At 39.5% G+C, this 12,182-nt stretch overlaps 1 protein-coding gene across 4 annotated transcripts in view; it reads left to right on the top strand.

Annotated features, from left to right (window-relative positions):
• The window catches only part of CTNNA2 (catenin alpha 2), a 1,066,300-nt gene that overhangs the window by 321,223 nt on the left and 732,895 nt on the right, over positions 1-12,182 (top strand). For all 4 annotated transcript variants that reach the window (XM_081068568.1, XM_081068571.1, XM_081068569.1 and 1 more), the window contains 2 exons: positions 5,549-5,668; positions 10,145-10,411. In XM_081068568.1, coding sequence (XP_080924694.1) covers positions 5,549-5,668; positions 10,145-10,411 — 387 coding nt within the window. The remainder of the gene's footprint in view (positions 1-5,548; positions 5,669-10,144; positions 10,412-12,182) is intronic.

The following is a 12,182-nucleotide window of genomic DNA, read 5'->3' as shown; positions in this document are numbered from 1 at the left end:
AGGCCAGTGAATGAAAAAAAAAGCTGAGTAGAGACAGTGGCAGTGTGTATTGTGAAAAGGTGGTGGATGTCAGAGCTATTAAAGAGGTAGGATGACAAGAACCTGGAGGGTCCGATGGGGCAAGGCTCTTAGGAGTCTTCATAATCAGCTGATCAGTACAATCCAAACCCAAACTCAGCCTTTCTGGAAACCAGTGCAGCAGATGCCAGGAGTTAAAAGTGTGAATACTGGAACAGACTACCTGGGTTCAAAGCCAGGCTTCTGCATTCATTCGCTGTGAGACCTCTCACGCAGGTGGTGTCGCTTCTCTGACCTCAGTTTCCCATCTGTGAAAGAGCAATTAAAAAAAATATACTAATTTCAGAGAGCTGTTTTTCGGGACTAAGTTAGACATATGTAAACTGCTTAGAACAATGTCTGACACATGAAAATACCCAGTGACACTGGGTAGTGTCTTTTTTTGGCACAAGCTGAGACTATGTTTGGAAATATACAGAGGGTGCCCCCTCCTCAGAAAAATGTATACACATTTTAGGTAAGGAAAAAACTATTAAAGTTGTAATACTCAATATATACCTATAAAAAAAGATGAATACAAGTCACGTGTATACTTTTTTTTTGGCACCCCCGGTATTAAGCTCTATTACATTTATAAAACATGGCACTTTAAGAGTAAATGACGCTAGCATTTAATCTTTCTTGCTTTCTAATAAAATCGTTTTCCTCACTGTTAACTAGGGAACAAAATTTAATCAAGAAAGCCTGTTATCTTTAGGAGGCAGAAAGATAAAATATGACAATGTTGAGGCAATCATGGTCAAACCAGATTACCTGGCTAAACAAGTAGCCTAGGTAAATGTAGAATCTGATATTCATTCATTCATCAACTTCTACTTCCAGAATGATGTATTTTTTTAATTTAACTATAAGCCCAGATTCTAACCATGGAGTTCCATATGACTTATTAAATCATTTCATCCCAATGTCACTTAAAATTCATCCGACTGGACATGAATAGTAGGACTCTGGAATGACGTCAGTCTGTACAAACAGAAATGATGATCATTGCAGCGCTGATACAGCACTGGTTTGGGCAGGGCATGTGGATAGCAGAACCAGATCTCACTGCCCAGGAGGGACAGGATGAGACTCTAGTATGACCCTCATCCCCTATGCCTGCCTCACCCCTACTAGGTGCTTAGTAAGTGCTTAATGAATAAATGAATTCTCAGGCTACATTTTTATTGACTTACTAAGTAAATAAGTGCAATTTCAATCAGGAAAATCGGAGGCTGATTTAAAGTTTGTCTCAGTTTGACACAGCTGTGCACTAAATAACGGTGGCAGGCAGTCTTGCTTCAGGGAGGGGGGTGGGGACTATTTTGAAGAAGTTCTGTGAGAAGACTCAAATTTTAAAAATGCGTTTAAGGGCAAAGTTCTAAAAATAATATCTAAATCCTCTAGGGAGAAAATGTAATATCTTTCCTAGAAGTTTCAGTCTTTTCAGCTGTACCTATGCACAGGCTTTTCGGTATTTAGGAGAGAAAACCTGGTTGAGCCAAGGGTTCCCACTTTGGTGTTCATGAGCCCTGCCTGGCTGTGAGAGGAGAACAACTCTGTAATGTCCAAGATCTCAAGAGCATTCATAATGATGGAGACTATGACAGCTGCCTCGAAGGGCTCTCTTTTTCAGCTTATTAGACACAATTTTCCAATCCAGGACGTAGCGTCTCCCAGACCTGCCCCTTGTGAGATCACCTCCTCCATTAATACCGCCCTCCTTGGTGCCATCACCAGCAGTCTGATGACCGTATCCTCTCCTCAGCACCCCTTCCACTCCTCCCAAGTCCCCTGGCATCTGCAGACTTTGCAAAAATAAGACGGAGCCTTCCTTCTTAAAGTTATTTAGGAAAAATTTCCCCTCGGGTAGATATTATGCAGCAGGTCAGTAGCTCCATTTAAGGAGGTCCTAATTCTTGCCAGGCACTCTGCTAAGTATTTGCTATTTTACATTTATTTTACTTTTTTTTTAATATACAATATGCCTGGCTAATTTGGGAAAAGGGTAGAGAGGAAGTCTTTGGCTATCACTTCCATTTCTGTAACATTCTTTGGTCAGTTCACATTCTCTGTTTCTCTTTGTGTCATATTGATATTTTACATATTTTTAGAATTTACCAATTTTGTATAGGTTTTCAAATTTATGAGGGTAGACAGTATCATTCTTTCATTTTCCACATTTTATATCTTATTGTTTAAATTGTCTCATGTGGATGATATATTGTTGAATCTTTTATTAAATGCCCCATCTGAAGGTTGGTCTTCTAATTTAGAGCATTGGTACCGTGTTTCCCTTAAAATAAGAATGGGTCTCATATTAATTTTTGCTCCAAAAGATATTAATTAAATAAGCCCTAATTATACTAATTAGGGCTTATGTTCAGGGGATGTCATCCTGAAAAATCATGTTAGGGCTTATTTTCCGGTTAAGTCTTATTTTGGGGGAAACACGGTAGCAGTGTGGAGAAGGAATTAGAACAGAAGCAAGCCCAAGCAAGGAGTCAGATTAAGAGACGACTGAAATTCTGCCGGCTGGTGAATGAAAGAAAAGCTGAGCTCAAGAACAGTTTTTCATTAAAATAAATAAATATATTTATTTCATATTTGGACCAAGTTGGCTATCTTATTTCATGTTTTCCATTTATATACTATTGTTTCTTCATTTCTTATCTCCTATAATTCTTAGAACAACCTTGTGTAGTGTGTAGACACTATTACCTTCATTTTATTAATGAAGACCCCGAGGGTCAGAAAGGTTAAGTGGCTTGCCCTGGGTCACAGAACTAACATCTGACAAAGCTGGGTTTCAAACAGACCCCGTAGCCGTCCCCACACATACAGACCTATATCCCTCACGGTCTGGCCCTTTTTGGAAAAAAATGTCCCTGGCACCTCTTCTGTATCAGAACTGCCTTTTAAGGTGTTATTCGGCTTATGGGAGTCAATTTTCTTTCCCCAGATACCCAGAAAGAACAAAAGATCATTAGCTGTGTACAAAAATAAAAACCCGATTATTATATTAATTTTGATTTCTCAAAAGTGCTTAGAGACTGTCCTCCTTTTTTCCCCCCTTCTCCTTGTCCCTTCAACATTCGGTCAATTCTCTGTCACTGTATCATCAGTCTGTCTAATAATAGCAATGTGTCTATCCATAATCCAGATTTTGGTCCCAAATCCTCCATTTGTGTGGGACCTTGGAAGGAGTCCGAAACATTTTTCTATATGAGAACTGTCTATTAGGTGACCTCTCAGATCCTTTTAGATTAAAACTCTGAGTATGACTGTATCTACATTTACACAGACAGACACCATCATTGGTGTTTCTTTTCAAAAGAACTTCACCAAATTAGAAACACATTCAAACTAGATTCTTCAGAAAAAACAAATGAGAAAATAAGTTATGTGTAACACACCAAAATAAATACTCCAAATTGGTCTGGTTAACAACCAGTAAGAAGCCTGTTTGTTTGTTTGTTTGTTTATTTATACACACGCACACATACATACACACAAACACACACATCCGAGATTTAGCTCTCTCTGAGATAAATTATTTTCCTCTTCCCTAGAACCGATTTTTGATGTCCTGATAAAAGACGTACAACTCAAATAAGCATCAGGAGCAAATTAACTGCTCAGGCTATTCTCTCAGTGATGCTGTTGATAGCCATGTTAAGATGATTATAAACCTATTAGAAAGTGAAACGACATTGGTCCGTTTTTAAAGATTTGAGATAGGAATTCTCATTGAATTACGAAAATGCTTTAAATGGGCCATTCCATACCATAAAATGAAATTTGGTTTCAGTACCTAAAACCCATGCTAATACACAACAGTCCCCTTTTCAGCTATACTTCTTCCTTGGGTATTATTGAGCCTGGGTAGGAATTGGAAAAGACTGACATTGGGGAGTTAAGTCATCATTTCATATTTTTACAATTAGGAAGAAAAAAAGATGCAGAATGTCCACAGAAGATGAGAATGGAAACTTAATTTTATGTGGAATCCAGATTACTATCATTCGAAATAACTTTCCTTGCTACAACTCTTTCCTTAATAAAATGAGTTAGCCTATTTAGTAAGTTGAATGATATTACCATATCTATGGAGTAAAAGGTTTGATGATCTCCTTTATGACTGGCTTATATACTCTATCCTCTTCCTTCATTCAGTGAAATTTGATAAGGAAGTTGGATTGGCCACCTTTATGATTGTGTCAGTAAGTAAATGTGTATCTCTCTAACTCATAACTGGGATAATCTACGGCTTTGCCCAGCCATTTTTGTGGTCATTTGTATTTCCGAATTGTCAATCAACCGTCTATATGTTGTCCTTTGATTTGGTCCAAGTTACAAGAGCCAATTGGAATTCTGCAGGGGGCCCGTGTATTCTCTCTTTTCCTACTGCCTCTCTCCGAAGCCTGTACTAGTTTCATCCTTTCTGCCAGGCTCCCTTCGTAACTAACTGCTTGTGATTTTGTAAACACATCTGCCTTATACCTTATTCACTCAGGGTTGTGTTCTTGGCAACTTCGGCTGATAAAATTATTTCTACAAAGATGCTATCGGACTGGCAATGACTTAGTGGATTTCTTCACCACAATATTTTAATTTTAGTTTTACTTTTAATTGAGTCTGCAGGTATTATAACCTTAAAGGTTTATCAATCGTGGAAATCTTCACAGCATGTTCAAGTTAAGAGCATTCTGGAGGAGTGGAGACTTGAATACCTCTCAAATCTTCAAATCATTTACAAAGGAATTCTTAGTGAAAGTCATAATTCATGCCAAGGGCCACTCTGGAAAAATTCAGTGACCGTTTGCAGGACTTTGGAAGCAGAGCACAATCATTAGGGTGGCATGCTTGCTATCATTCCATTCATCCCCCGTTGGTGTTACATTCAGTGACCACAAAATGTCAGATTCACTTCTTGAGGCTCAATATTTCCTCTTTCCATTAGATGGCCAGGTGTGAACTCAGTTTACAATGATAACCCCTTTAGTCCCAGATTTAGAGATGTTGCCAAGACAACCGGTTGCAGACTTAAGCTCTCCATCTTCCAGCAGCCCAGAGTTCCTCCAGGTTTTCCTTGATAATCGTTTCTTCCTCTGAAGATCTTTAGAATTCGTTTTTCAATTCCGTATTTTTAAAAAAACGTATTTTCCTTTATGTCTTTTCTCAAAATTATATGTCTATAGTTCTTACCAGAGGCATAACTCAATAAAATACAATCACTGTAGTATTTTATATGTATCAAGAGTTCAGCGATTATTCTCTCTCAGATACAAATTAGTCTGTGATTCTAGAACAAATGTATATTCTGATGGTTAATTGCTTGTTAGGGGGACTTTTTTCCTTTTACGTTATTCAGATGTTAATGCATCATGTTGTTTTTCTTTTCTTTTACAAGCTGCCATTTCCACCAAGTTTAATCATATGTAAATACTATCTAGTTATAAATATGTGTGTTTGTTTTGTATCAAATCAGGTGGAGGAGGCCCTGGAAGCTGTCAAGAATGCGACAAATGAGCAAGACCTCGCAAACCGCTTTAAAGAATTTGGCAAAGAGATGGTGAAGCTGAACTATGTAGCAGCAAGAAGACAACAGGTCAGAAAGATTTTGGAAATGCAGAGAGGAGAAAATGTGTGACTTTCAGGAACCTGGTCACTTTGCAGGCCTGCACAATGGATCGGTTGCTTCCGCTGGCCGGCACATTAGCGGATGCCCCCAGATCCTGGGATCACAAAGTCTACTTCCTCCTTGGGCCGGTTCTGACACTACAATGGGCCCTGGGGTCCTCTGGCCCCTACCTACCCAAGGAGGTCACAGGCCACCTGCATCACCTGCCAGTCCCACCACATTCTAACTTTTTGTCCACTTGGGGAAATTCTCCTGAGTGAAATCAAAAATCTGAAACTGTGGTGTGATGCTGTGGTCACTCTCAAGCCACCACCCTTTGCCTTCACTTTTTATTTCCTAGCCTTGTGGACACCACCATGCACACGCACACCCAACATGCGCAGAGTAAAACTTCTATGAATGAGAAGAAGAAACCATGAAGGAAATTAGAGGAAAGGCAGAGAGAAAGAAAAATGGTGGGGTGGGGAAGAGATAGGTGAGTGTGTATCACTTTGATGAAGGTGGTGACCTGGGATCTTCTCTGCCTCCCTGTTATGTAGAAATAGCATCCTCAGGTTTAGCTAACTGGTCGTTCATTAGGTACCATTAGAATTTTGTTCCCCCCAAATGTGTTCTTTTTCTTTCTTTCTTTTTTTTTTTTTTTTTTACAAATGTGTAGGAGTGATTTAGAGTCCTTTTCACCCATCCTCTTGACCGCCCCCAGAATTCTTCAACATTTTGAGCAATTCTTAGTGATTTTTTTTTCCTTTAGATTTTCTATGACCCAACGGAAAGTTCCAATCAATAGACATTTATGAGTGATCATTCTGTGCCAGGCTGAAGTGATAACCCCTAGTACAAATTTGACTAAGATCTAGTCCTTGCCCTAAACAGCTATAGTGTTCTTGTGCCAAGCACACACATATGATTTTAGTTTGTGATGATTTTTAAGTATTGTTATTAGCAGAATTCTTTGTTCAACTGGACTCTTGTGTGGTAACAGCAAATTTAATGTGGGCATGAGTGAAATTACTCTGAATCACAGATATAAGATGGAAAAGGATGTTTAGGCTTTCTAAACATTCAAAAAAAAGAATACATTGAATCTGGATTTTAGTAGTTAAACCAGGGAGAGGCTGGAAAGAAAAATAGGACCAAGACACTCAGAGACCTGCAGAGTGTTTGAAGTTCATTGTAAGTGAGTGTGTAATATTTGAATAATTCAATGTTTGGTATCATGTCTCAAGTTTACATTTGAATGTTCTATATGTTGCAAAAAAGTGAGTGGAGTGGAAGAGGAGAAATTATCAATGTATGATCAAGAAATACAGTGAATGTTAAAATTTAAAAATATGTATTACATTACAAGACGTGTTGCCATTAATCCCCCTCAAAATACTCCCCCTCGCTTCAAACACACTTATCCTGTCGTTCTTGCCACTTTCTAAAGCAGTTCTGGAAGCCTTCATTCGTGAGTGTCTTTAGTTGCGCCGTCATGGCTGCCTCAATGTCCTGAATCATTTTGACTTTGGGGAAGAGCCAGAAGTCACATGATGCCAGATCCAGTGAATAAGGTGGATGAGAACACACCATAATGTTTTTATTTGACAGAAATTGCCATACCAGAAACAATGTGTGACACAGAGCATTGTCATGATGGAGGATGATTTTCGGCACACTTTAAAACACACCTTCCCTCAGCCATAGCTCACACCCGACTGACTGTACCAAACAAGTTGAAACTTGTCACACACTGTTACTAAGGTTCCATGTGCCACTTCCCGTATTGAAGATCCCTGCCTTTCCGTTGGATGACACTCGGCAGTAGCATTCACCGTATTTTTTTCATCACAACAGAAAGGCTCCATGTTACACATTGCTTCTGGTATACGGTAATTTCTGTCAAATAAAAACAATATGGTGTGTCCCCATCCACCTTATTTACTGGATCTGGCACTGTGTGACTTCTGGCTCTTCCCCAAAGTAAAAACGATTCAGGACATCGAGACAGCCACAACATACAACTAAAGACGCGCATGAAAGAGGACTTCCAGAACTGCTTCAGAAAGTGGCAAAAAATAATGGGTGAAGTGTGTTTGAAGCGAGGGGGGGTACTTTGAGGGGTATTCATGGCAATGTGTCTTTTACTGTAATTTTCTTTTAATTTAAACATTCACCGTACTGTTTGATCACACCTCATAGTGATAGTAGAGAGAGGGCTGAAGTAATATAGGTTAGAGATGATGGTGGCCTGGATTAGTGTAGTAGCAGTGGAAATGGAGAAAACTATAGGGAGTCAAAGTTTATTTTGAAACTAGAACTTTTAGGACCTGATGTTGAATTGGATGTGTGTGGGTAGGGAGTGACAGCAGCCATTTCACTTCTAAGTTTCTGATTTGAGCACATGGGTTGATGGTGGTGAATTTACTGAGACCAGGAAGACTGCAGAGGAACCAGGTAGAATTAGAAATATAGTTTTGATATTTAGATACATTGATTTTGAGAAACTTGTAAGATACTGTGTAGAAATATAAATCGATGAGAGATGTGGGTTGGGGTTGGAAACATGAGTCATTGGCATGTAGTTGGTAATGAAATCCATGGGAATATACAAATATTGAAATCCATGAATATCCATAAGGATATTCATGAGACTACACATAAATATTATTTATTTTTATTTCATTAATACTTTGTTTTTACTGAATTGCTAGCTCAGACTTTTTCAAGAAAATTTAGAAAAAGAATATAAATGAAAGTAAAAAACACGTAACACCTTAACACAGAAAAACTGGTAGTGATATTTTGGTATTTTGCCTTTTTAGTGTTTATATTCATATGTTAACATGTTTGCAATCATACTATTATTATGTATGCATATTGTGTTTTGCTTTTTCATTTTGTATAAACTTTATCCATGTTATTACTTTTCTGGAAACTAATTTTAACATCTGCATAAATAGTCCAACAAGTGAATGCTTCAGTAGTTTCCTTAACTCATTCTTCGTAATTCAACGGTATATTATTTTCATTGTTATTCATGTGTTTAAAGAATGTTTCCTCAAATATCTTTATGGAGATAATTTTCTACCTGGCCTGTCTCACACATTCAGATTTTTTTTTAATTTTTTTTTTTTTTTACTAAACACAGTAATGAAATACAGGATTTCTGGACCAGGTGTTCTGTAAGTTAATAAGGCCCTTCATGACTGGTTGGGAGAAACCTTCTACCTACACTGCCTAGATTTGACTGGCATAGAAGATACTCTCACCTGTTTGTAGTCTATTTATCTGGGTTCATCTTTGGGGCTACTAATAAATAAGCCCAACTTAGAAATCGTATTGACTCACATAAATCTGTTATTTAAGCAAGGAAGAATAGATGGTACTGTTAGTACTTAACAGACAATCCTGGGTATCAAATATAATATGCTTGTCTCAGAATTATTTTGACCCACAAATTCACTGTTGCCATGTCATCCATCTACTGTGTACCGAGTGAGCAAATAGGAATAGAACCCCATAGTTCAAATACCGTTTAGTGATGTTTTGAAGCTGGAAAAATATCCTCTCAGAGATACTCAGCTGGCAACTCTACATGGCTCTTAGAGAGCAGCACTCCCTTTAGCATTTCCAAAAATGATATGAACATTTTCTTAACAATATCTTTGACAGCTGAAAGTAAAATGACCCCCCAGTGGTATTGTTTTGATATCCAAAACTAGGAAAGCAAATCACTTTTGACTTATTATTTTTCAGTCCCTAAATTCAATGATTGAGCTGTCATTAAAGGTAATTTAAAAGCAAATGAACTGCATTCTGAAAATGGTAATGAACGGTCAGTGATGCAGTAAGCAAAAATCAGAAGAGTTTGTTTTCCTGTTTGTAATTGTAAATGAAAATGGAGGCAACTGGAGTTATCAGAAGACTGAAGTTTGGGTTTTCCACCTGCTAATCACTCTTCTGATCCCTGCAAGCCACTTACCTTGTCGGTGGCTTGGTTTTTGCATTCTTTCAGCATATTTATTTATTATTTATTGCATGCCTTTTATGAGCCAGACACTGTGTTAGTGACTAAAGATCCACTGAACAAGATAGACCAGATTTTTTGCTCAATGTACATCTAAGTCTAGGAGGGAAGCATATGCTTAAATACGTCAATATAATAAAGTATGTGTGTTAATTACAAGAGCGAATAGGGCAGAGAGAAGGGGACATCGTTTAGAGAGTTTGGTGGAGGGTGGGTTCTAGGCCACATCAAGTGGAAGGCTGGGGTGGAGGAGGGATACTCAGATATTGTGCACAGAAGGAACAGTATGTGCCTGGCAGCTAGAGACAACTCAAGGGAGAGTAGATGGTTTCCAAAATTCAGTGTGGTTTTCGGTCTGTGGCTCTGAGTTCTGCTATAAACGCTTCTATGGAAAATGTCATGGCTGTGACAGGTTTTGGGTTTTGCATTCACAGGAGCTGAAGGACCCTCACTGTCGCGACGAGATGGCAGCCGCCCGAGGGGCTCTGAAGAAGAATGCCACAATGCTGTACACAGCCTCCCAAGCGTTTCTCCGCCACCCAGATGTTGCTGCCACTAGAGCCAACCGAGACTATGTGTTCAAACAAGTCCAGGAGGCCATTGCCGGCATCTCCAATGCTGCTCAAGCTACCTCGCCCACTGACGAAGCCAAAGGCCACACGGGCATCGGCGAGTTGGCTGCGGCTCTCAATGAATTTGACGTAAGCATCCTGGGGAGGGGCATAGAAGACTGCACACTTTCATTGAAAGAAATGTATTGGGGATGAAGGGCCACCACCATGGTTTCTGTTGACTTACACTCTAGGAGACTTTGGTAGTAAGATAAACCACATAACATGTTTCTGTTGTTAAACAAAAACCATTAAGGCCGAAAGCTTTTCTGAAAGAAAGGATTTTTTGAGCCCTATACGATCCAGAAAGGAGACCAAGTCCTGGGCCACATAGCTTAAGCCAACCACAGCACGCTAGATGAAGAAGCCAAACATGTCACCATTATGGGATTGACAAGGCTCTTTTATACAATGAGTTTGGGGAAGAAAGATGTAAGTTGTTTTCAAAGATTTTTACATTGGCTATAGATAGTGGGGGTGGGGAGAAGGCAGGGAAAGACAAAGGGGGGGCAGGGGAAAGTGAAGGAGAGTAGGGAAAGGTGTAAGGGAGTTAGTTCTGGGATAGATGCATAGTCTGTAAAGAAGTGTTTGCTCTGTTGGATTGGTTGTGGGCAACAGCCCAGAAAGTTTTTGCCTAAGGATGTGGTAGAGTCTGGTGGTCGGCTGTCCCTTTCTCGATAAGGGCTGAAATAGCCTCCTGGAAGTTAATTCATAGTTTCAGTGTACGTTCAGGGATGTGAGCAGTCTTTTGTTGACTTCTGCCCACTAGCTCTGTTCAATGATAAAAAGTCCTCGTCTCTTCCTTCTACCCGCAGGCCTGCTGTAATGTAATATAGGACATCTTAGAATTTTTCTCTTGTCACTGTTACTAGGAATTCAACATATTGGCAGAGCCCAGTTTACTTGTCTTTCAGGGAAGTAATAACTGTGTTTAAGAGGCCCTAATCCCCTATAAGTAGAAAGCCCATACTGTACTCTGTTAACTTTCCTACCCCAAGGGCTGTTTTAGGGACAGTTTATCATTCGGATGATCTCTTTATCATTAAAGGGACAAATGTCATGGGCAGCTTAGGTATAGATTGCATCTCTGTTGTGCCTAGGTGGAGCACTGTCCTCTATTTCTTCATTTTAAATCAGCAGCAAACAAACTCTGTTGCTGTCTGATCCCACATGGGAACCTGGTCTTCCTGGCATCACCCCTCTGCTAGGCCCATGAATGAGCCATATTCTGCACCTGCTGATTCTGGGGGTGTGACCCAATGAGGGAGACAGTGGGAGGATGGCTCACCACCCTTGTGCATACTCAGGGTGTCAAAGTGAGAGAGAGTCTCTTGTCAGCAGCATCTCTGATGATAGCCCTCACCTTCCTGAGTCAGGATACAGGTGCACCTGTGAGAAGCTGAGATTCAGTTGAGTTCATTCTATAATATGTTCAGTGAAAGTCTACATGTGTTCTGAGAGCGGCAAAGATTTATAAATAATCAATGTCTGCTTTCAAGGGTTATATTTTCCTGTAGGGAAGATGAGGGAGGTATAGTGTGCTAATCACCCTGTAAGTGATAAAACACAATGTTGCAGGAAGTCATAGGAGAAAAAGGGGTTACTTAACAGCTGTGGAGAAAGATGATGAGCTTGTTTTCGGATACATTGACATGACATTTGGTAGGGGGTGACTGGCTGGCTGCTAGAAAAGTGGATTAGGAACGAATTATTGGTAAAGGTATGGAGATAAACGACATAAGGTAGGAAATACTTTGTAATACTCTATATTTAGCTAGCTCTTTGCAGTTTTCACAGGGTCTCTGCTCTTTCCCTTATTTTTTTAGTCAACAGATACCGGGGACGCCAAAAAAATGTATAC

This window comes from Rhinolophus hipposideros, assembly GCF_964194185.1.
Source record: "Rhinolophus hipposideros genome assembly, chromosome: 12".
Taxonomy (NCBI): domain Eukaryota; kingdom Metazoa; phylum Chordata; class Mammalia; order Chiroptera; family Rhinolophidae; genus Rhinolophus; species Rhinolophus hipposideros.
The sequence above is the reverse complement of the archived record's forward strand: the minus strand, read 5'-3'. Positions and strand labels throughout refer to the sequence as shown.